Raw genomic sequence first — 26,201 nt, 5'->3', positions numbered from 1 at the left:
TCAATTTTGGGCTTTTCTCATTAAACATTTTCTTTTCTTTTTTAAAAAGTGTTTATTTATTTATTTATTTTGTGAGAGAGAGAGAGAATATGTGAGCAAGCATGAGCTGGGGAGGGGCAGAGAGAAAGGAAGAGAAAATCCCAAGCAGCCTATGTGGGGACAGTGCAGAACCCACCCTGGGCTCAATCCCACAAACACTGCGAGATCATGACCTGAGCCGAAATCAAGAGTCAGAGGCGCAACAGACTGAGCCACCCAGGTGCCTCTCATAAAACATTTTCTAGAAAAAATTCATCAACATTAGTATACTTCTCATTAAAATGCTTATATTTAACAGAACGAAGTCAAAACTTCCTCCACGTTGTAAAACAGATGCATATTAAGACCACCTATTGGGGCCACATGTGTTATCCCAAGTAACTGCCTCAGTTTATTCTGTCACCGCTCACCCTTAAATGCTGTTACTTCTGGGGCGCCTGGGTGGCTTAGTCGGTTAAGCGTCCGACTTTCGCTTAGGTCATGATCTCGCGGTTCGTGGGTTCGAGCCCCGCGTCGGGCTCTGTGCTGACGGCCAGCTCAGAGCCTGGAGCCTGTTTCAGTCTGTGACTCCCTCTCTCTCTGACCCTCCCCTACTCATACTGTCTCTCTCTCTCTCTCCTAGAAATAAATAAAACATTAAAAAAAAAATGCTGTTACTTCTTTGAATCATCTTTCCATCGTGTCCTCTCTCACTACCATTTACCAAGCCCCTGTCCTGTGTGGAGCACTTTGCTCAAACAGACTCCCTTCCTTTCATGAGGGAGAAGGCCACACACACAGATATGAGCACAGAAAGACCAGCTGACACGGGCGGGGGCGGGGAGCCGTTATAAATATTTGATTGTGTATATATTTAAGTTCAGAACACACTTTCTGTTAGGAACAATGCTGATTTAAGCCATCCTGGGGCAGCTTCACCAGGAATTAGGTGAAGGCCATGCTGCAGGGGAGTGGGAACTTCTGCCGGACAGGTGGGGAGGGGGCTGGGGCCTTCAGGGATTTCTGTACACAAGCTGCCAGAGCAAGACCGTGTGTTTAGGCTGAGGTTGAAGTGCGTTTGCTTGCCTTTTATTTGCAATGTGTAGGAGGTGGATTTTGCAGGGGACTAAGCAGAGGAAGCCTGGAGACATTCCTTATAAACATTTTTTTTTAAATTTTGATAGAGAAAGCACAACTTGTGGAGGGGCAGAGAGAGGAGAGAGAGAGAGAGAGAGAGAGAGAGAATCCCAAGCAGCCTCAGCACTGTCAGCACAGAGCCCCACGGGGGGCTTGAACTCATGAACCCATGAGATCATGACCTGAGATGAAGTTGGACACTTAACCGAGCCACCCAGGTGTGCATTACAAACATTTCCAAAGGAATAACACATTCAGATACTCCCCGACACAGATCTGGAAAAGGTGTAAGGGCTTCTCTCAGGAGCTTGCCACTGTGGGGAGGGGGAGCCCCCACCAGCACTTATGCCCCAGAGGGTCTGCAGGGAGGGGCTCCAGGACTCAAGTATAAGCTACATTAGTGGCTGGCAGTTTCAGCTACTGTAACACTAGGGACACTGTCTAATCACCTTCTGATTCATTTCTTCTTTTTTCCCCCAGCTTTATTGAGATACAATTGACAAATAAAAATTGTATATATTTAGGTTGTTCAAGGTTATTATTAAAAGGTGTACAACGTGATGATGTGATAGACATACACATTGTAAATCAATTACCACGATCAAGTTAACTAACACATCAGTCGCCCCACATACTTACCACTGTGTGTGTGCATTCGCATGCACATGCATGTGCAGTGAGACATTTAGCATGTACTCTCTTAGCAAATTTCAAGCACACAAAACAGCATTATTAACTATAATCACCACCTTTGACTTGTTTTTGGAGAAATTTAAAAAGTAAGGCCCACCCACCTTAATTTCACCCCATCTCCACAATTGCTTCTAATACAAGTGTCAGACGCTGAGACTTGAAACAGGGGAGCTGATGGGGTGTCCCATCTAGGGAGGTTGCTGGATCACTCAGAGCCGACACACAGAGATGAAAAGACACACATTTTGAATGTATATTTATTTATTTATTTATTTGTTTAGAGAAAAACAGAGAGAGTGTGAGTGGGGGAGGGCAGAGAGAGAGAAAATCTGAAGCAGTGCAAAGCCTGCATGGGTCATGACCTGAGCCGAAATCAAGAATCTGACATTCATCCAACTGAGCCATCCAGGCGCCCCTTGAACACATATTTTATTTTATTTTATTTTATTTTATTTTATTTTATTTTATTTTAGTAAGAAAAAGAAGGAGCAGGGAAGGGGCAGAAAGAAAGGGGAACAGAGGATCTGAAGCGAGTTCTGCAAGCACAGCAGGGAGCCCAATGCGCCCTTGAAACCACAAAGAACAGACCGGGGAGATCATGCCCTGAGCCAAAGACAGACACTTAACCCAATGAGCCCCTGAATGTACATTTTAAAGCACTTTTTAAAAAAAAAAAATTTAAAGCACTTGTAAACAGAACACATCAAGGGTTTGGTTTTTGTTTTAGTATAGTGTTTTTATTTTTACCACAGAGCTTTGAGGCATTCTCTCTCAGCGCTAGACACAGCATCTATATTAAATCAAAGAGCTCAAATGAGAGACAAAGCTAATTATTTTCTCTTCTGGACTGTACCCTCTCCGTCATCCCTGAACACCAGGCCAGGTATCTATTTTCAGGGCTCAATACGGAGATGCAGGGGTGTCAGGCAAGAGCCAGAGAGTGGCTTCACCTCCATCAGGGGCCAGATAGCCTCAGCAACTCCACCTCTAGCCCCGCCTCCTCCTGCCCTCCCCACCGACATCTTGAGTTTCACATTGTTAAAAATAGCTGTTGAGCAGTGAGGAGCTGTGTCTGAGCCTGGATGCTAGCTCAGCAGTGAAGGCCTCCATTAACCAAGAGCCACCCTAGGGGAGGGTAATTCCAGCTCCCTCCAGACTTTTCACACAGCACAAGAACGTTCTCTTCACCAAAACAGGTCCAGATTGGGTGACATATTCACAGAGATGTGGGATTCCTTTAGCTAAGCCCTGACTTCTTTCACCTCCTTAGTAATTCATCAGGCTTTTTTATCTTTGGGAGGAATCCAACGGCACTGCTTCCATATTTTTGCGAAACTCCCTTCAAATTTCCTGAGGATGTCCAGACACTTCGCCGTGAAGGACTAGCCCCACCCCCACAGGGCCTGTACTGAGTCCCAGAGAAGGGGCCGCTGCCGGAATGACTCTCCAGAGCTCCGAAGGCTGTCCTGGCCTGGGAACTGACGTGTTCGCCTCACAGAGCCTACAAGAGGCTGAAGAAGAGAGCAGGTCAGATGGAAATGTCAGTGAGTTTGAGCACGCAAGGGACCTGGAAACTCCCCATCTCCCAGCTCTGCTTCCCATGGTCCTTTGGGGCTCTCAGGTATGTCTGCGTGCCTGGCAAGAGGGTTCCTAGCCTCTTAAATTTTACCCCCACTTTTCTGGCTCTGAATAACATCACCTGCATTGCTGTAGAGGTAAGAAGCCGCGTTTTTGTTAATTACCTTCTTTCCCAGAAGAATCCCTTCACCCTCACCCCACTCACCTGTCCTCACCTGCCTCCTTGACCCCAAGAGCTGTTAACTAAAACAAAGACACCTGTTACTGAGTACATTCTAAGTGCCTGACACCCTGCTGGGGAGGGATTAGCATTTCCGTTTAATGACTAGACCAAGGTTCAGCGGGGTTAAGGTCACACAGCTAGTCCAAGGGAGATCTGAGCTGGAGGATATTTCTATTAGTATGCTCCTGAGGAGAGTGGACGAGGACCCAGCAAGGTGTCTGGCACAGAGTAGGTGCTCAAACCGCAGTTTCGCAGAGCAGGTCCCTAAATGTTGGGGAGAATGCACTGGTTTGGCCTTCCTCAGGAGCCCCACCTATTGGTCAGTGACGAGAAAACCTTGAATAAAGAAGTCCTGTTGCTAATTTAGTGGGCTACAAAAATTGACCAGTGTCTTTAGGTAATTATCAGTGGATCCAGATCTGTCCACCAGCTTCTACTCTGGGTGAGGGTGTGAGCCTCCTGCTCAGTGACTGGAGAGGAGGCAATGTCATTGTATCCCTCTGGCAGCTACAGTCTCAGCAGTGCCAGGCAGTGCCAGGCTGAGCTGTGTAGCAGTAAGCCTCTTCCTTCTGTGGGCCTAGGCCTCACTCATAGGGAGCACTGGTCTCTTTGCCTCCTGTAGACCCTTCTGCTTCTGCCTCACCCTCTGTCTGTCCCCAGCCTGGTGGGTCCATCATGGGCCTTGACCATAGGGTCATTTGCCTGACCCCAGTAGGCCCCACTTCATAGCTGTGGTTGTCAACCAGCATCCACCACACTGGTGACTGAGGGCTGCTGGGAGATGACTAGTTCTCCCAAGGATACCACCCTACCTCTCGACTGGGCTGACGGCCCCATACAATCACCAGGACCCCTGCCAGTGACTCCCCTCAGAGTCACAAGTAAAGAGTGGCCAAGTCTCCCACCTTAGTGCTTCCCTCAACCTCCCTGCCCCACACCCTTCCCACCCTTCCTGTAACCCTCTAGTCCTCAGGGAGCACCCACCAGTCTCCTCATCTGTCCTCCGTACTAGGCCTTAAAGCGTTTTCCTCTCGAACCACCATGTGGATTATGCCTTTGTCTTTCTAGTGCCCCATTAGAGGCCAGCCTCACTGGGTAGCACATTGTCATCCAGCAATACTTCAGCGAAAATTAGTTTATCAGACTATGTCTGAAGCAGTCTTCAGAGTCACCATTTCCTGCACAGGATTCTTAGGTAACTCTTCCTGTGGCTTGTTACCCCTCTCTCATCTCAAGACCAGGAACCACGTCTGGAGCACTTATTCATTGGTTAAACAAATATTTATTGAGTTCCCCCAGTGTTCCTAGTGTTGCTATAGGAGTGGGAGATGGAACACTAAGCAGGTCAGACAAGATCCAGCACTCCTGAAATTTACATTCTAATGGGGGAGCAAGACAGTGAGTAAATAGATGACTCTTTCCGTGTCATAGACAGCAGAACAAAATATGTGATAGTGTCAGACTGGCAGCAGGGAGGGGACCTCAGTAGGATGGTAACATTTGAACCAAGACCTGAACAGTGAGAAGAATGGTGGGAAAATGTTCCAGAGAGAGCAAATTCTAAATGCAGAGGCCCTGATAAGATGAGCACAAGGTTGATCTGTTCCAGAAACAGAGAAAACCAGTGTGTTTGGGGGAACAGAGAGCAGGGAAAGAGGGAGAAGTTGGTGGTAGATGAGGTCAGAGTCTTATTGCTGGCTCAGATGCTACAGAGGTGGCTCTTGTGTTGTTCTGAAGCAATGCATAGCCACTGGGGGGTTTTAATATGAGGGTCGACTTTGTGTTTTACACAGATCACTTTGGCTGATCTTTGGAGAATGGGCTGCCTGGCAGATAAGCGGGAAACAGGGAGACAGATGAGGAGGCTTTAGCTGTAGTCCAGGAGGAAATGGTGGAGGCTTGATTGGGGTGGTAGCGGTGGACAGTAGAAGTGGACAGATTCTGGATTTTTCTGGAGGTAGAACTTACAGGACTTACTGATAGATCAGATGTGAAATAAGACATCAGTGATGCCTCTTAGGTTTTTGCCTTAATAAGTGGGAGGTACCCTTACTCACCTGGGGAACACCAAGGTAGATATTGGTTGAGGTAGAGGGGACTGGAGATTTCTGTCTTGGGCGTTTTAATTTTTTTAAATTGTTTATTTATTTTGAGACAGAGAAAGAGCAAGCTGGGAGGGGCAGAGAGAGAGGGAGAGAGAATCCCAAGCAGGCTCTGTGTTGTCAGTGCAGAGCCTGATGCAGAGCTCAATCTCACAAACTGCAAGATCATGACCTGAGCAGAGATCAAAGCTGGATGCTTAACTGACTGGAGCCCCTGTCAGGCATCTCAAAGGATGGGGTGAAGAGACAGAAGAGAAGAGGCATGAGTTTGTATGCTCTGCGCCCCACCTTTGGGATGCCCGGTGGAGGCAGAAGAGCCGGCCATTGAGGCCAGAAGGAGCCAAGGAGGAGGTGGTATCCTGGGAGCCAAGAGATTTTCTCTAAAAACATCCCATACTATCAGCAGAGTAGGTTATCAGTAAAAAGCACAAATTTTGTGCCACTTATTCATGTCTTGTTGGCACAGACCTGGAGCATTGCAAAATGGGCCACTGCCTGGCTGCTGACCTGGGAGCCCACACAGCTCCCATTATCTCTGACATCAAGGCTGTTACCTCCCAGCTCCAGAGGCCTGGCGAAATCAGGCCACACCCCTGCCGCTTCCCTGCTCCTGTCACACGCCCCGTGGCCCCATACCTACCCTTCTTTCCCAGCAGGGCTCACAGACTCGGTGCCCGGCATGAGGCAAGCTCATTCCCAGCTCCTCTCCTGGATTCTGCAGCTTCCCTCCTGGAATGTTCTCCCTTCCACCCTCCTGCTGCCTTTCCTTTCAGCCCCAGCTGAGGGCTCAGTTCCCCAGTCTCTCCCCACCTGCCCTCTACTTTGCTACTTGGTGGATCGCCCTTCGGGACCACCTCTATGGTTACACCTTTCCCTGCACAGTGACTGAAGCCCACTGGATGCCCCTACCTGACCCTTCATGTCTAATCCATCTTCCTACTACGTAGGGTCCGAAATCCCTCTAGCATCCCACCACTCTGTCCATCTCTGCCCCTCACCCAGGCCCAAGTCACCATTTCCCATCTGAACCACTGCAGCTCACCTTCCTACTTCCAGTCTGGTCCCCTCCACTCCCCGCATGGTAGCCAGTGATCTCGTTCACATCACTTCTCTGCTTAACATCCATCAGTGGCATACAATCCTTAAGATAAAGTACCAAATCCTTACCAAGTCTTTCAGGCCTCATGTAATTCACCCAACTGCCCACCTTCCCAGATATTTCTTACCCAGTCACTCCGTACTTACAAGCTCCAGACACACATGTTCAGCTCCTAGATGCACCAGCTTTTACCACCTCTCAGCACCTTGCACATGCTGTGCCTGCAGCCCACAGGGGGCTAACTCTGAACTGCCTTTAGTTTCAGCTTAAAATCTGCTTCTCCCAATGGGGCAACTGGGTGGCTCAGTCTGTTAAGCATTTGAGGTCATAATCTTGTGGTTTGTGAGTTTGAACCCTGTGTCACAGAGCCTGTGTCTCCCTCTCTCTCTGCCCCTCCCCAGCTTGTGCTCTCAGTCTCTCTCTGCCTCTCAAAAATGAATAAATGTGAAAAAAAGTTTTAAAAAAAGACTGCTTCCTTCAAGAGGTCATCCCTGACTCTTCCCTCAATCGAAATTGGGTTCCCTCTGCTAGTGTCTTTTTTTTTTTTTTTTTAAGTTTCTTAGAGAGCAAGTGGAGGTGGGGGGGGGAGGAGAGAGAGAGAGAGAGAGAGAGAGAAACCCAAGCAGGCTCTGCACTGTCAACATAGACCTTGACATGGTGCTCAAACTCATGAACCATGAGATCATGACCAGAGCTGAAATCAAAAGTCAGACATTAAACCGAGTGAGCCACCCAGACACCCCACTGCTAGTGTCTTTAATAACACCCTGTGCTCTTCCTTGAATAGACTTATCCCAATTTATGACTATAAATTCCTTTTTCCTTCCTTGTTCATTGCCTAGCAACCATACTTCATGCAAGAGCAGGTGCCACATCTGTTTTGACACCCAGAACGCGTACATAGCACCTAGCACTAAGAGGTACTCAAAGCGCATTGCCATCCGTGAACAAAGCTTTCCTGGACTTGTCCAGCTCCGACTGGAGTTCTTTGCCTTCCACGTGCTCTTATAGCTAGTTCTTTCCAATTTATTTGTCTCATCGTGAAGATAATAAAGAGAGCAATAGCTATAATTTATTAAGGTTTATGATCTGCCAGACTCTGCGTGCCAGTCATGTACGCATATGTGTGTGTGTACATATTTTTACAACAATCCTGTGAAATAGGTACTATTAACGTCACTTTACAGATTATGAAAATGAACCTCAGAGAGATAAAGTAATTGCCTAATGCTGCCCAGCTAGTAATTGCCTTGGCTACACAGCCAAGATACGGATTCAAGCCTTTCCAACTCCAGAACTCTTATTCTTTCCTCTACATTTGCCTGAGTGGGTGCTGTCTCCAGCTGGGCTGTGATATTTTGTTGCTGTTGGGTATTTTTCAGGAGCCTCTTTGCTTTGTGGAGGTGGTGGTTGTTTGTTTGATGGTTTGTTTGGTTTGGTTTGGTTTTGGTATCTTCCACTTCTACATTGCAGGTGCTGTGTCAATACCTGCTACTTATGAGGGTGTGTCAATGGGCAGGTGAGAGCCATGCAGGACAAAAGTTCCATATTTCTGTCAAAGTTGCCCTGCGAGGTGAGTGCTAGGGCTGGGTCTGAGGAAGGTGGAATGGACAGCCATCTACAGAACTTGACTTATGGGGACCTGAAGGCCCACTTTCCCCTAATATCTCCCCCACCAGGTCAGGCTGACCCTGCCCCTCCCTCCCCTTTCTTCCTAGTGAAATTTCCACCATGGGAGTTGTTTCGATGTTAGGCAACAAAGCTTCTCCCACAGGCCTTTCAAGCAGTTGAAAGGATTAACAAATGTCCCCTGGATAAGGGCAAGGCTGGATGGAGAGTAACAGAATCTCAAAGCTAAAACAGATCATCTGGATTCTAGAGCAATCTCCTGCACAGCAGGGGAGTCTCTTCTGTGCTTTCTGGGCAGGTAGCCCTTTGCATAATTCCAGCAATGGAAATTTAATACTTCCTATATGACTAAGTTCTTTCTTATACTGAGGTCAAGTGTACCCACCCACAAAAGCCCATTTCTACCATCAGGCGTGACACATCAATTTAATCCTTTTCTGTACTTGACAGCCCTTGACTGACCTGAGTCAGTTACCATATTCAGCACTTTCAAGACCCTGCTGTCCTGGGCTCTGCTATCTGCTTTGGTCAAGTTTTCCATGAGCTGTGGCTTTGTTCTCTGTCTTGTCCTCTGGTGGATGTCCCAGCTGGGGCAAAGAGGAGGATCCAGATGGTGAGGTGGGAAGAGGAGAGGGCCTCTGAGCACTTGAGGAAGAATTCCTCCCCCGAATAGACCTGCCTGACTCTGTCCTTACTCTGGGCTTCCTGTTGCTCTCAGAGAATTTGCATAAAAGAATATACCTGTGCTGACATAGGCAGATATCTGGTATGGTGACCTGGCACATAGCATGAAATATGGCAGTTTTCTTTCCCTCTTTATTTACTTAACATATAATAAGTTATTTAACATACAATCATTTTATTTATTTAACATATAATAATTCTACTTTTTCTAAAAGTTGGTTTTCTATCAAGAACATGTAACACAGGTTCAGTGTAGACATTAGAAAATGTTTAAAGTATAATAAAGAAAATAAGCATTCCTAATAATCTCATCATCCAGAGATAACTTCTTGAACCCTTAAATATTTCCTTTCAGTTCTTTTTTCTATGTACATACGTACATAGAAACCTGTATTATTTATGTATATATACACACATATATATATACACGTATACATGCAATATTGAGCTCATATTGTAAAATTTTCCTACCTATCAGCAAATACTAATCATTTTCCTTTGCTATTAGAAAAAAGGGTCTAAAGGGGCACCTGGGTGGCTCAGTCAGTTGAGGTCTCCGACTTCAGCTCAGGTCATGATCTCAGTTTGTGAATTGGAGCTCCAAGTTGGGCTCTGTGCTGACAGCTCAGAGCCTGGAGCCTGCTTCCGATTCTGTGTCTCCCTCTCTCTGCCCCTTCCCTGTTCACACTCCATCTCTCTCTCTCTCAAAAATAAACAAACATTAAAAAAATTAAAAAGAAAAAAGATTTTAAAAAATAGCTACAATTATCATCACATCATCCAAGCATGATCCTATCTGCCAATTTTTGATGCTATGAATATTACCTCAAAGCCTGGAAAACCTGCCATTAATATGCAAATTACAATGATACCTCTCTCTCTTCTTTGCCAGCTTGGCAGAAAGATAGCACTGTTTCCCCAAGATTCCACTCCAAGCATCTCAGAGAATTCCCAGGCCGGTGTCCCTGTCGTTGAGGTAGTTTCCCTCTCACTTGTCTGCTGACTCTAGACTTGTCTACAGTGGTATCTCTGCTGACTTGCCCAGACTAAGGAATGCACCTGCCCTGACAGGAATAATGAGGAGAGCCCCTCAGCAAAGTTACCAGATTACCAATTATCACCTGGTAATGATAAGGTTCTCTCAACCCAACCATACCGGGAATCTGTTCCCCCACAAGTAGACCCATCATAGCAAGGTTTCGACATGGAGTTTCAGCATGATTCCTGTGCCTTGGATCCCAATCAACTGAGCCCTAAAACTGAGTCCCAGACACTGGTCCAACCTCCTCTCATCTTTATGGGCATTTCCTCTCTGGGACTCCTATTGTCCTTCCTTACCGTCCGTCTGACCTCAACAGTTTTCTTGAAGATCTCCTCAGTTCTTCATATACATTTCAATAATTTGAATACCCAGTGGAAAGGGGTTAGGGTCCCAACCTTATTTTTCCACCAACAGACTTCTTTGCTCCTACATAAATTTATGGATGCAATGAGATTCCTAAGGAAGAGTACTACCAGCTCCACTCAGCAGGGTCTGAGTGATGCCATTGATATAGTCAGGAGGGGATGACTTCTATCTCCATCCATTAGTGGCTTCTAAGTCATAGCCCTTGTTAAGCTAAGCAAACAAACAACAACAGAAATAAAAAGCAGTTACAGGAATAATGCTACATCGAACATCTCTGGGGATTTGTGCAAGAGTTTATGTACAATAAATTCCTAGAAATAGAATTGCTGAATATAAGTTCATGCAAGTTTTAAATATTAATGAAGATTACCAAATTGCCTTCCAAAAAACTGTGCCAATTTATATTCTATCAACAAAGTCCTGTAGTCTTCCCCACACCCTGACCAACGTGAAGCCTTATCAAATTTTCATGCCTGCCAATCTGATAGATGAAAATGGAATCACTTCATTGTTTTAATTTAGAGTCTTATTATTAGTGGTAATATTTTATACACTTATTGCATATTCTGGTGATCCCGACTTTATCGAACATTAGAATCACCAGGGAAGCTTGAACAAATTTCAGTGTCCAACTCACATGTCCCGTTGATTCTATCAGTCTGGGAGCCAGGCATCAATAATTGTTTAATGATCTCCAGGTGATTCCAGTTTTTACCAAAGTTGGGGAGGGGCTGAAGTATGCTTAAGTACCATGATGTTTGTATCTTTAATCAGTTTTTCTATTGCATTGTTTGCTTTTTAGTATTTATTTGAAGGAACTCATTGTTTACTGGGAAAATTAGCCCTTCATGATGAATTGGACAAATGTTTTAACAAATTAGCCTTTTATTATTATTTATGTTTGACACAGAGAAATTTAACATGTATATAGACAGAAGTATCAGTTTGTTTCCTTTATTGCATCTCAGTTTTGTGTCTTGTTTCCTCACTAATGACGATAAAGCAATAACTAATTAGGTTATATTTATTTTTGGAATTTATTTTGGTGTAAAGAGTGAGGTATGGATCCAGTTTATTCTTTCTCCAGATGGCAAAATAGTTATTTTTTTAGAAAGTAGTTAATTTTTGGGCACCTAGATGGCTCAGTTGGTTAAGTGTCCAACTTCAACTCAGGTCATAATCTCATGGTTTGTGGGTTTGAGCCCCAAATGGGGCTCTGTGCTGACAGCTCACAGCCTGGAGCCTGCTTTAGATTCTGTGTCTCCTTCTCTCTCTGCCCCTCCCCTGCTCATGCTCTGTCTCTCTCAGTCTCTCAAAAATAAATAAATGTTAAAAAAATTTTTTAAAAGAAAGTAGTTAATTTTCCAACATCATATCCATTAATTTGTAATGCTCTCATTTTCACATGTAAATCTCTTACTTATTTCCCCCCGGGTTTACTTATTATATTTTCATTGCTATTGTAAATGGGATCTCATTTTCTCTTGTGGTTATGATTTTTATAGGAAAATTTATGATTTTTGATTATTTTTCAATCAGCCATCCTTATTATGACCTAAATTCAAAGAGACACATACATACATTCTTTTTATAGTTCTCTTTCTTTTTTTAAAAGTTTATTTATTTATTTTGAGAGAGAGGGTACACGAGTGGTGAGGGGCAGAGAGAGAGAGGAGATAGAAAATCCCAAGCAGGCTCGTCACTGTGAGAAAGGAGCCTCATCTGGGGCTCTAATCTATGAAACAGTGAGATCATGACCTGAGCGGAAATCGTAAGTCAGATGCTTAACTGACTGAACCACCCAGGTGCTCCTATAGTTCTCTTCTAATGACTGCATAGAATTTAATCATAGGAATATGCCATTACTTATTAATATATCTACCAATATTGAGCATTTGGATGATTTCCAACTCTTAACCATTAAAAATTTAGATGCAATTAACATTTTTAGGCATGTATCATTTTCTTCTCTCAATGTGAGTTTCCAAGAGTAGAATTACTTGGGCATAAATAGTTTTATAGATTCTAATGATTCCTGTTGTATCCTGATAAGTATTGATGGTGATTGGTTTGACTATGGTGGAGAAGGACTAGGCAGGGGAATCGACAGAGTCCCAAGAATAAGGGTGAGAAAAAGTAAAGGATCTTGAAAGGATGCCCAAGATTACTAATAGTCAGGAAATATACATTAAAACCACAATGAGATATGATTTCATACCCACCGGATTAACAAAACTCAGAAAGTCAGTGGATAATTCTGGATATACACCAACGGGAACCCTCTTCCATGGTGGTGGGAGTATAAATTAGTAAAAATACTTTGGGGAACAATTTGGCAATATCTAGTAAAATAGGTGGTAATATACCTTATAACCGAGCAATTTCTACTTCCAGGGGGATGTACACTAAAGAAACACAACACATACAGGAACACTCACAGTAGTGTTGTTGGTAATATTCTTCATTGAATCTAAGGTGCAACATTCACTAAGGGAATATATTGCCGATTAAAGCATAACCCACTGTTGTTGTGTTTTTAAGAAAAATTTATGTTGGGGAGCCTGGGTGGCTCAGTTGTTTAAGCATCTGACTTTGGCTTAGGTCATGATCTCACAGCTCGTGAATTTGGGCCCCGCATTGGGCCCTGTACTGACAGCTCAGAGTCTAGAGCTTGCTTCTGTGACTCCATTGTTCTCTGTCCCTACCCTGCCCATGCTCCGTGTCTGTCTCTGTCTCTCTCTTTCAAATGTTTATTTTTGAGAGAGAGAGAGAAAAAAAAAACAGAGTGTGAAGGGGGAAAGGGGCAGAAAGAGAGAAGGAGACACAGAATCTGAAGCAGGCTGTAGGCTTTGAGCTGTCAGCACAGATCCCAATGCAGGGCTCTAACTCACCAACCATGAGATCATGACCTGAGTCGAAGTCAGATGATTAACTGACTGAGCCACCCATGTGCCTTCCCACTGTTGTTTTTAATAAGTATCTCTTAATTCAGAGATTTTTAAATGTGAAAAATACATGCCTTAGAATTGATGAAATATAGCAATAGCAAAACTTCGATACAACTTAAATATCCATCACACAAAAATGTGTAGATAAACTGTGGTATACTCTATAGCCACGAAAAGTCTAGGAGCCAGATCTATACTTAGGCAAATCCTATAACCATAATATCTGGTTGGGGGAAAAATCCAAGTTTACTGTAGAATACATATCCTTTGTGATATCCCTTATATAAAGTCTAAAACATGAAAAGTGATACCAAATAGAACTTAGAAATACAGACATATTTAGAAAAGGAGTAAAGAGGGGCACCTGGGTGGCTCAATCAGTTGAGCATCCAACTTTGGCTCAGATCATGATCTCACGGTTCATGAGTTCTAGCCCCAGGTTGTGCTTGCTGCTGTCAGCACAGAGCCTGCTTCAGATCCTGCCCACCTCTCTCTCTGCCTCTCCCCAGCTCACTCTCTCTCTCTCAAAAATAAATATTTAATTTTTTTTAAAAGAAAAAGAATAAAGAAATGCCTTTGAATGATGACTAGAAATCCAGAGTTGTGATCCCCCCCCACCCCCGGAGAGAGGGGAAATCACTGTGTTACCACTGTTTTATTTTTAACTCTGGGTAGTTGATTCATAGATGTTTACTTTATTATTCCCTGTACATTTTTTATGTCATAAAATTGCTTAATACTTTTTTAAAAAGGAGAAATTGAAATTATAAGTGAAGCTGGGAAGACGTGCTTTGCAGGGAGACTGTTTTATTTGGGCCTGAAAGCAATTTCTTCTTCCCTCTTTCCATCCTCTCTCAGCTGGACGTCTTTGGGTTGAAAGGTCATCCCAAAGGTCAAATGTTGAGCTCATATGTGGATTCTTATCCCAGCTGGCTTAGGATATGATTTCCATTTCCTCTGGTCTTTCTGCCACCTGCTACTTCTTATTCATTATCTCCTGGGCCTGCCCCATCGTGCCTGCTTTTTCCCTCCCCCTTCCGTCAACTCAGCCTTACTCACGGGAGAGGATGGCTGCCTCGTTCCACCCCCAGGCAGGTGACGGGGTGAGCTTCCTCTATCCCAGCTCTAAACAGGGACAGTAACCAAAGCTATTTCCCCATCCCAGTTTACCTGGTATTGAAATGGAATGGTGAAGGTGATCGTCAATCCTCCCGTGACAAGGAAAGGCTTACCTCTGCTGGAGTGTCACAAAGGCAGTAAGTATGTGAGTGGGAGGTAGATGTATTATAGGGTTGACTTGCAGAGTCAAAGACCAACAAGAGACCTAGGAACAAGAGGAGGGATTGGGGCAGATGAAAGAACTTGGAAAGGTTCTCTTCCCGTTTCCTCCCAAACAGGCCCCTGAAGACAAAAGCACAGGCATGTACCTCCCACCCTCCATGTGTCCTGGAGGAGATTTGGGTTCCCTAATTTGATGACATAAGGGACTCAGTTCAGGAGACAGAAGGGGCACAACCCCAGGTAGTTCTCGCCTCCCCTCTCCCTAATGGAGAATCCCAAATAGAGACCTGCCACAGAGGTGGTAGTCAGGTGAGTTAGCCAGAACTCCTTCAGCCACAAGTGCAGAGTAATGGAAGCTGGATTCAAATAAGCATAAGTTGGGCTGGGTGGGGGGATGTCTTTATTGTCTTGTGGGGTTGTTAAGTCCAGGTATATGTGGGCTTCAGGCATAGCTGGATCTAGTGGTCCAGAACACATCCTCAGAACTTTCCCTTTTTCTCCCCATCTCAACTTTGCTTTTTTCTATGTCAGCTTAGTTTTTTTTTTTTCTTAAAAAAAAAAAACTTTTAGAGAGAGAGGATAAGTGGGAGAGAGAGAGAGGGAGGGAGAGAGGGAGGGAGGGAGAGAGAGAGAGAGAGAATCAACCTCAAGCAGGCTCCATGCTCAGTGCAGAATCCTATGCAGGACTCAATCCCACAACTCTGGCATCATGACCTGACCCTAAATCAAGAGTCTGATACTCAACTGACTGAGCTACGCAGGCGCCCCTACATTAGCTTAGGGGCTTCCATGTGGTAACAGTAACTCAAAGCTTCCCTCTTCCTTACCTAGTTTCTTAGAGTTCATAATCTAGAGAAAAGAGTATAATAGCTCTCTCTCCCTCCCTCTCACTCATTTCCACCACCACCACCCCTGCCCACCCATATAACCCTAAAAAGAAGTGGGAGGAAATTGAATTGTTCCTGAACCAATCAGTGAATCTAAGAAGATGGGGATGCTGACGGGCCAGACAGATGGTAGGGGAGGCACCTCCAAGGAAGGAGGAAGATTCCCCACGACAGTCGCATAAGATCCCAAGTGTTCTTCTATCAGACGAAGGGGAAGGGGATTTTAGGGGTCATTATGTCCATTCACCAGGATCCCACATATGGACTCAATCACCCCTTAACCTCAGAACTGGTGGGGTGGGGGGAGGTGGCACCTGCACGTGGCAGGGTATGGCTGCAATGCTGCCAGCTCCCAGGCACTGGGGACAGGAGAGGCTTGAGCCCAGCCCCCTCCAGGCCCCACTGCAGACAGAGCTGGAGGACCCGGCTAGCAGCACCAGGCGGCTCTTCCAGACTGCTTCCAGGAAGGGAAAGGGCTCCCACTCCTCTCTGCTGCTCACAGACCCAAGGGTCCCTTCTACCTGCTGTGCTTGGCTTACCCATGTCTTCCTCGCCAGGTGCGGCCTAGATTACAGCAGTCAGCCCTGAGGCCCAGCCCCACCCACTCCACCACCAGGAGTGCCCTTTGCCCGTGCACCCTCCAGGCAGCTCCCCGCCACTCTCCAGGCCCAGGCCCCGGCCCTGGGCCCCAGAGCCCACCTGCCACCAACCAGCCAGAACTTGTAAGAGGGCTAGGCAGGGCAGAGGAGGGTAAGAAGCCAGGTGGGAGTGGCCTGGAAGTGTCAGAGAGCCAGTTCAGTCACTCTCCACTTCCTCAGTGCAGTTTCTTTAACTCAAACCCTGATCACTACGTCAAAAGCAACCAAATCCTCAGGGTGCTTGGCCTGAACAGCTACAAGGCTTACATGATCCCTGAGTGTGGCAGAGCAAGCAGGGCTGAGGCTGGTGGGGACAGCTGCAAGTGAGTCTTTAGGGTCCCATTCCAGGCCCCCAGGGGCAGATGCCACTAATCCGGTGTGACAGGACTTTATTTTCCAGTGGGGGCTCAGGGTAACCCCGCAAGAAAGAGCACGTGTGCGTCTCCTCCCAAGCGCACACACCACACTCACACCTTCACACTCACACTTGCACCTGGGGGAAGAGGTGGTAAGAGGAGTCACAGCCCTGGATCCTGCTGAGTGAGAACAGACCACAGGCTCTGTTTTCACTCGCCCCCAGCGCCCTCCTCATGTCTCTCATCCCCCTCACCAAATATCAACCTACTTTTAGTCACTTTCAGCACTTCCCTGACCATATCCTTGACTGTTCATTTCTGGCATCAACCACGCTGTGTTTACAGTTTGGTGTCTGTCACAGCTTATTCAGAAGGACCTGAGAATCCCCCATTTATTCTCAGTCTGAACTGATGCCCAAGCATGGTGAGGCCTCAGGGGGCTGCAGGGCAGGCCAGACCCCTCTAGTCAGCAGCCAGCAAGGACACTGAGGCTCCCTGGTTCTGTGGTCTTGTCGTAGCTGTGTCTCAGAGTCACCGGAGATAATGAAAAGATAGAGATGCCAGGCCCCACTCCTAGGATTCCGGACTGACCTGGTCCAACCTCCCATTTTACAGAAGAGGAAAGTGAGGCCTGGAGAGAGTGTATCATCCTGCAGAGCTGGAAGTAGAGCCCACAGCTCCTGGTTTCCAGCCCAGGGCTCTGCCCACCACCCCACAGCGCCTCCCTGAACACTGACCTTGATATCAGTAGGGAGCCAAGGCATTCCTCAGCTCTGCTGGGACCTGTCCAACCCAGGAATTGGCATGAGGGCATCTCCTGCTCACAGACCCTCTCAGGCCAACACCACCCATCCCCATGTCCTCTGGCCTGTGATATGGTAGGGAACAGCTCTTGGGAAGTGACTGCAGAACCTTGGTCACTTGACCCAGATGGAGCCCATGGGGAATTATGTTCCTCTGCTAGAACTTGGCTGTAACCAAATTCAGTCCAAAGACGGCACCAGTGAATGGAATAGACTAGAGCCATTGGATATAGTTCTTAAAACAAGGGCACCAAGGGGCACCTGGGTGCCCCAGTCGGTTAAGCATCCAACTCTGGCTCAGGTCATGATCTCACAGTTGGTGAGTTAGAGCACCACATTGGGCTCCGTGGTGACAGCTCAGAGCGTGGAGCCTGCTTCAGATTCTGTCTGCATCTCTCTCTGGGCCCTCCCCCCCACATAACTCATTCTCTCTCTCTCTCTCTCTCTCAAAAATAAACATTTAAAAATTTTTAATAAAAAATAAATATAAACAATGGCACCAGTACAAGCTCACCCTGACACATTACCCCAGAGCTGAACTTGCTAGAACCCTCCCCCAGTTCTCTCCCTGTGGAGTCAGGAGTCCCTCCCTACCCCCACCCAGTGCCCTGGCTGCAAGAGACTTGGCAGAGTTTGGGGGATGCTTGGTCAGCCAGCTTGGGACCAAGGAAAGTGAGGGCCACTTGTCATCCCTCTGTGGGAGAAGCCAGGAGTTCCGCACCCCCCATATCTGCCCTGCAGGTTCCCATAGGCTTGGCCCGAGAGGCCTGTGGGATAGCAAGGCAAAAGAGAAGGGTGCAGGGAAAGGAAGAGAAGAAGACTTACAGACCTGCTCTGGATTCCTCCCCTCTTCCACAGACAAGCAGGTCTTTGTCTTTCCCCAGCCCTAGTCCCTTAGGTTCATAGTGACAGCTAGAAAATCTGAGGCAGTCTGCATGGCACTGGAACCCATAGGGCATTTGGATAGCATGAGACCCAGTAGCATTGCTCACAGGTGAAGAGGGAGAGGTGTTTATCAGGGACCTTTTGTAGACCATGGCTTGCCCCAAGGAGCCACACTAGGCTGATCAAAGAGGTGCACCTGCCTTCCAGCTCACCCAGATCACACAGTGCTGATGGTCATGTGTTCTACCCATAGGAGCGGGATTTGCTGTCTTTCTTAAACACTCTGCTCAGAAACTTTCCATGAGTTATCACTGCCAACAAACAATCATGATTCTCGCGCTTGATATCCAGGACTTTCTCCTTTCATCTCCTTTCTGAGTCTTCATACCCTTGCTCATGCTATCTTGCCTGACACAAATGCCCTTTCCTACTTTATTCATCAGGTCCCTACCCCTCCTCCAAAGGCAAGTGCAAGTTCTCCCTATGCCATGCAGCATCTTCTGACCTTCCCAGCCCAGGATGGTCATGCTCTCTGAGTGGCATATTTTCATGCCTCTCTTCCTCATCCGTGACAGGATCATCCTAAGAGCACTTTTGTGACCTTCCTGTCTTAACCAATTAGATTGGAGCTCCTTGGGCAGGGATGCTGTCTTGGTGTCTCTGATATTACCGTGTATCACACTTTTTGTGGCAAAACCATCACTAACTGAAGGTCGGCCATATACCAAGACCTTCATCCCATTTAGTTTTTCATAACCACCCCATGAGGTAGAAATCATTATGCTTTCCATTTTGCAGATGGAGAAACTCAAGCTTATAGGGATACATTTACCCAGGTTCATGAAGCTGATATGTAGCAGAAGCAGTATTCACATGCAGGTCTGTGACACCTTAAAGCTAGACTCTTAATCAACTATACCATGTTCCATGTTTAAGACAATGGCAGTGTCATCCTCACAGAGGTGACCAGTGACAAAGTGTAAATGCAGTGTAGAAAAGGCTCCAGCCAGTCTTGCTACGTGAGAGAGAGTCAGGAGCTGGAAAATAACACCTGTCATCTAGTTGAAATGAGAGGCCACAACTTTTAGTAGCAGGAACTCCCCAAGATTGAGAAATGTGGAGTTGTGGATGAAAGTACTTTGAGGATTAACATTTCGTTATCAAGAAGAATGGAAAATATTTGTCAGCCAGATCTACTGACAAAATTAAGACTATAAATACTATCTACATTGGGATGAAGATTCTTTCTTGTCATGTTTTTTTAAAAATATGTATATATTTTTTAAAATATTTAAATGTTTACTTATTTTTGAGAGAGACAGAGCATGAGTGGGGGAGGGGCAGAGAGAGAGAGAGAGGGAAACACAAAATGTGAAGCAGGCTCCAGGCTCTGAGATGTTGGTGCAGAGCCTGATGCGGACCCAAATTCACTAGCTGCAAGATCGTGACCTGAGCTGAAGTCAGACACTTAACTGACTGAGCCACCCAGATACCCTAAAAATATGTATATCTTTTTTAAATGTTTGTTTATTTATGAGAGAGAAAGGGGAGGGGCAGAGAGAGAGAGAGAGGGAAACACAAAATGTGAAGCAGGCTCCAGGCTCTGAGATGTTGGTGCAGAGCCTGATGCGGACCCAAATTCACTAGCTGCAAGATCGTGACCTGAGCTGAAGTCAGACACTTAACTGACTGAGCCACCCAGATACCCTAAAAATATGTATATCTTTTTTAAATGTTTGTTTATTTATGAGAGAGAAAGGGGAGGGGCAGAGAGAGAGGGTGACAGATGATGCGAAGCTCTGTGCTGACAGCAGATGACCCGTTGTGAGGCTCAAACCTACGAACCTTAACATCATGACCTGAGCTGGTCAGATGCTTAACCAATTGAGCCACCCAGAAGCCCCTATTTTTTGTCTTGTTTATGCTTATTTTGTATCATTTTGTATCTCATCATGAAATGGACTCATGTCTAGCTTGTTGGTGGGAAATCCTAACACATCTCAACATATTAAGATACATCTCCTGATATATGTGTAGTTACAGCCAGAAGTTCTGGGGTCAGACTGACTTGCATCGCAGCCCTGTCACTTAGCATGGTGACCCTGAGCAACTTACTTATCCTCTCCATGTTTCTTTTTTTTTAGTGACATAATAATAATATCTACTTCACAGGTAATATAAAATATGTGGAATAGACTTTGTCACTTTGTAGACATTCAGCAAATGTTAGCCACTTCATCTCTGTGGACATCTGTGTAATATTCCAGTGTGTGAATGTGGCCTAGCAATCAAACCATTCCTTGACTGGTGGAGTTAGGTGCTTCTAGTTGATGAACAAAATGAGCAATGTGTCTACCCTTAAAGAGTTACAGTCTGATGGAGGGGCGCCTGGGTGGCTTAGTCGGTTAAGCGTCCGACTTTCGCTTAGGTCATGATCTCGAGGTTCATGGTTTCGAGCCCCGCGTCGGGCTCTGTGCTGACTGACAGCTCAGAGCCTGGAGCCTATTTCAGAGTCTGTGTCTCCCTCGCTCTCTGACCCTCTCCTGCTCATGCTGTCTCTCTCTCTCTCCTAGAAATAAATAAAAAAATATATTAAAAAAAAAACCAATTAGTGAGGATGTATTATGTGCCGGGTACTGTGCCAGACACCGGGAACCATTATCTCCCTTTTTTTTTTTTTTTTTAATTTTTTTTTAATGTTTTATTTATTTCTAGGAGAGAGAGAGAGAGACAGCGTGAGCAGGGGAGGGTCAGAGAGAGANTAAAAAAAAAAAAAAGAGTTACAGTCTGATGGAAAGAAGCAGAAAGAAAAAATAAACAAGATAACCCAAGATATGATACATTAAATCAAATCAAATAACCAGAGTGACTCAGAAGCACACAGGTGGGCGAGAGACACACACTTAATGGAGGGCGGTCAGGCAAGAGTTGCTGGAGAAAAAGGACATTTGTGCAGACCCATGCCCATGAAAAAGAGCAGCAACATACAGAGCCACAGTCAAAGACATCAGGCTGGGGAACAGCAAGTGCAGAATCCCTGATGTGGGAAAGAGCTTGCCATGTTCCAGGCGGGGGGGGGGGGGGGGAACAGTAGAGCTGGAACTCGTGTGTGAGGGGAGGAATGGAACAGATGTGAGCAGCCAGACCACACGGGACCTTCCAGGGCATGGCAAGAAGTGAGAGCAGCCAGAAGCTGGGAGGGTTTTACTCAGGGTCGTAACATCATCTAGCTGATGTTTTCAGGACACTACTTGCGCCCTCCTGCAGGGAATGGCTTATAGGAAGGCAAGTGAGGAAGCAGGGAGACTGGGTAGGCTACTGCAGTAGTTGCAATGCATAAAGGCAAAGGTTTGCAATAGAGCAATGGCAGAGAAGCTGGGGAAAAGCTGGAGGGGAAAAATTTCCTCCAAGAATGTGGAACATATCCTCCTTCGTCCCAAGAGCCCCATACCTGCCCTCACGATTGGTTGTTATTTCCCTGTACCCACATATCCTTCTCCCTTCTCCCCTCGGAAGGGCAACCATTACTCAACTTTCTTGGTGTTTTCCAATTTAAAACTGGAGTGAAATCTCACTCATGTTTTAATGTGCATTTCCCTGATTATGGATGATTTTGAGCATCTCCTCAAATGCCTGTTAGCTTTTTGGGATTCCCTTCCCACATAAACTGCAGGTTCAAATCTTTGGTCTATTTTTATGTTGGCACAGCCATCTTTTTCTTGTGGATTACATAAGAATTCTTTGTATATACTAGATAGTGATCTAGTGATTCAGAGATTTGCAAATGCATTGCAAATATCTTGTGTCATTCTGTTAGCTGTCTTTTAGCTTTTTCTGTATATTCTTAGTTGACAGAAATCCTTAATCCTTATGTAGAGGTTTAGAAATGTTTTGCCTTATGAGAAACAATGAAATCTGGCCATGTGTAGCAACATGGATGGACCTTGAGGGTGTTATGCTGAGCAAAATAAGTCAGGCAGAGAAGGACAAATATCATATGTTTGCACGTATAGGAGGATTAGGAGGAACTTAACTGAGGAACAAGGGGGAGAAGAAGGGGGGAAATGGTGGGGGAAAGGGAGAGAGGCAAACCATGAGAGACTCTTGAATGCTGACAAAAACTGAGGACAGATGGATGTGGGGGGAGGAGGGATGGGCATGGAGGAGGGCACTTGTGGGGATGAGCACTGAGTGTTATGTGGAAACTAATTTGACAATAAACTATTTGTAAAAAAAAAAAAATGTTTTGCCCTATGGTTCCTGGTTTCCAAGTGTTTCATAAATCCTTCTTACCCCCAGATCATAAATAGATTCTCCCACATTATCTTCTGTTAGCTTTATAGTTTTCCATTTCACGTGTTGGTCCCATGTACAGCCTATTTTTTAAATATGACAATAATGGAGATGTTTAATTTATTCTATTTAGTGAGCCACTCAGGTGTGTCATCTGTTAAACAGCTCTTTTTTCCCTCTTGATTTGTGGTGCCAATTTTATCATTGATTAAGTTCCACTAAATATCAGAGTGTGTCTCTGATCCCTCTCTCTTTGTCCCGTTGGTCCGGTTCTTGCGCCAGTGACACACTAAGTATGTTTTGTCTAAGTGTGGCTTTGTACTTTATCTTAGAATCTGACAGGGCATGACTCTCTTTACCATTGTTTTTTAACGGTGAGTTTGTTATCCATGGATATCTATTAAGAGGAAAAACTTTGGGATATAGTTTGGAGGTAGTGCTTTTCTTGTGACATCTTTTGCTTGATTGAAATTTTATGTTTCTGGATATTCAAATCTGGTAATATATCTTTACTGGCTTCTAGGCTTTGTACCTTATTTAGGAAGATTCTCTTCATCCCAATATTATATTAATGTTGTCCAATATCTTATTTTAACTATTGTTATGTTTTTATTTTAATGGTTAGATTTTTAATCTGTCTGAAATTTGTTTTTGTAGAGTTATAAAGTTGGGATCTAATAATTTTATTCCAGGGCAAGCTAGTTTCTCCAATAATGAATAGTCCATCCTTTCATCCCTCTTTGAAAGACTTCCTTTATCAGACACTAAAATTCCACATATACACAGGATTGTTTCTGGGATTTATTTGCTTTATGGAAGGTATTGGAATCCACAATTCATTGCCAAAGAATGGCTAAGCTTTGGATGCATTTGAGCAGAATGGCAGTTGAAGGGATGGTTACAAAGCTCACTGGCCAGCCAGGTGTGGGGGGCATGAATCCCTGAGAGGCAGAGGAAGCTGAGAGACAGGAGCCACTGATGGGATGGAAAGGAAAAGACAGGCACTGAAGGCATCTAGAAAGAGGAAAGGTGAGGAATTAATCCTTGCTGGGTCCTCGGGGAGTGATGTCACCTCTACCTGGCATAGAAAGAGGTCCCACAGATACCACCAACCAAGCTCCATCCCTACATTTGGACCTAGTCAGCCCTGTGTTCAGATCTCACCCTCAATTTCACAAAATCACTTTAATATGTGGGCCAGAAAAGCCGGTTGTGGGGCCTCGGGCAACAGCTCAGGCAGGAAACTCCCAGCGTACCCAGCTGGGCAGCCAAGCAGGCGAAGTCACCTCACCAGGCCCCTGAGTGATCCTACCACTAGGCCCGAGATAGGCATCAGGTGGGTGGGGCAGGAGCATCCTCTAAGCTGTCCTGAGACAGGCAGAGTCTGGGCACACCCTCTCTCCATCTGGCTTCCCAGGAAGAAGAGCTGGGGATACCTGTACTTGACCCTTTCCTCACCAAGGATTGAGGCAATTATTTTTTTCTTCTTCTTCTAATTTTGGGAGTCTTGACCATGGTCTCTGCCTCCCCTGAAGTCCCTGCCTACAGCTCTTGGGCACCAAGCTGTGGGATTTAGTGGAGTTAGGAGGAAGGACACCTTCCCCGCACACCACCCCCCGATCTCCTCAGATGGCCAGAGGGGCATCTCTGAGCCAAGACCTTGATAAGCTGAAGAGAGAGAGAGCTTTCCCAGATCATGGCTGGGCTAATCCTAAATTGTGAGGGTCCCAGATCCTCTTTTTGCCCTGCTGTTCCCTTGGACAGCCAGGTGGTATGTTTTGAGGGATGGCCAACTGCTGATCCCAAGGGCCAGAGTTCCCTGATGGTTCCTGCATTTCCAAGATCTGCAGACTTCAGTGTCCCTTGATGCTAAGAGGTCTAGACCCCCTGTTCCCCATCTGCCTACCCACCCTAACCCCTCCCAGTGCAATCCCAGCCACAGCAGAGAGGTGTCTGCAGGGCGGAGCTCTGAGTCAGAATATAAATTCCCAATCTTGCCACCCAGCTGGAGAGCTGACACGATGCTCCAGAAGCAGATGCCCGCCTGGCTCTCCCACTACCGACCAGACCTAGGCCAAGCAGAAGATGGCAAGCCTTCAGCCCCCTGCGCCTTGGAGGTGAGGGGGCAGTACTGGGTAGGCGGGGCAGAGGCTGAGGGCAGGAGACAGGCACAGGGAGGGCTGGGAGCATTGTAGATTCCAGAGACATGGAACACCAAGGCTCAGCAGCCCCTACCTCACACCTGGGGACATAGTGTTGCCCAGCTGGAGCTCTTGGGTGGATGGCCCAGCTGAGAGTCCCCATGGGCTTAACACGGTGCTATGGTGTGACTCAGAGCCATCTGTAGCCAGGCCAGCACCTGGATAGACGGTGCTTGGCACTACCAGGAGTGGATCCACACTTGCTTGTCCTAGCTGTGAGTAGAAATTTACCCTGTGGACATTCTAAACTGCCATGCCTTGTGAGTGTGTGTTGTGGTGTTGCATGAGGATCAGTGGCATTGCCAGCCTGTCACATTAGCCGCGAAGCCCAGCTGAGTCTGTGGTCAAGACTCCTGGGTCCATCCGGTTTCTCATGGCCTCATAGAGAGACTCTGGGTTCAAGGATCAGGTTGCCAGGGCTCCAGACAGCTCCACTTCAGCTTTCCCATTTACCTCAAGCTTCCACTTTGCCATAGACATGCTGTAGCCGGGACTTTAAGCAGCAATTTCTTCCTTATTTTTCTCCCCAGGGCTCCCTCCCCCAGCCCACACTGAACCACTGAATGAGACGAGTGATGCCCTGCAAGTGTCTTGTCCTTCTGGGGTGGGAGATGGAGACCCTACTCACCCTCCAATGAGCCCAAGGAGGGGAGCTCTGAGCTGCATGGTGCCTGGTGCCCCACTGCCCTGGCCAAGATAGACATCACCTTCTGGGATGTGTCCACATTTCCCCACAGCTCTTGGGGAGCTGGAAGAGCCTCTGGTCAGCACTTGTTCCTGCCTCCCCAGTCTGGTTGAGCCTGTGGAACCCAGACTAGGGGAGAGCCTCCATAGGAGAGACAGGGGAAGTGAAACAGCTGAGGACTGTGCCTGTCCCTCTCAGCTCCCAGAGGGTCCAAGGCTCAGAGCTGGCCTTCTTGCTGTGACCCCTTACCTAGTCTGTGTGTTAAAAAGGAAAACAGCTCTGGTAGCTCCTCCCGGGAACCTCCTGGGAGGTTGGGCTGGGATGTTGCTCGGACTAGCTGGGAAATGTTCTGAGGTCCCATAAAGTCTCCATCCCAATGGTGGTGTCCTCTTAGGGAGGGCCCACACATCCAGGGAGGGATCACCAGGCTGTTTGGGGCTCTGATCCAGGTGTTGCAAGGAACAGGCTATACCCAGTTCACTGGGGAGGAGGAGGCAGCACCACCAGCCGTGCCTGTCCTGAGAAGCCCTGGGGAGGCATAGCCCACAGGCTCCCTGTGCTCTGCCCTCCCCTCTCCTGCACTCCAGACCTTGGGGGCTGGTTTGGTTAGGATATGCCTGGCCCGGGGATGGGCATCACACCCACCACCTCTG

At 46.4% G+C, this 26,201-nt stretch overlaps 1 protein-coding gene across 1 annotated transcript in view; it reads left to right on the top strand.

Annotated features, from left to right (window-relative positions):
* Positions 1-2,584: 2,584 nt before the first annotated feature.
* PLA2G4E (phospholipase A2 group IVE) overlaps positions 2,585-26,201 on the top strand; it is a 56,354-nt gene continuing 32,737 nt past the window's right edge. The window contains exon 1 of the mRNA XM_039232869.1: positions 2,585-3,469. Coding sequence (XP_039088800.1) covers positions 3,287-3,469 — 183 coding nt within the window. The 5' untranslated portion in view covers positions 2,585-3,286. The remainder of the gene's footprint in view (positions 3,470-26,201) is intronic.

Source organism: Hyaena hyaena, unplaced genomic scaffold (genome assembly GCF_003009895.1).
Source record: "Hyaena hyaena isolate Hyena2069 unplaced genomic scaffold, ASM300989v1 scaffold_70, whole genome shotgun sequence".
In the NCBI taxonomy this organism is placed as follows: domain Eukaryota; kingdom Metazoa; phylum Chordata; class Mammalia; order Carnivora; family Hyaenidae; genus Hyaena; species Hyaena hyaena.
The sequence above is the reverse complement of the archived record's forward strand: the minus strand, read 5'-3'. Positions and strand labels throughout refer to the sequence as shown.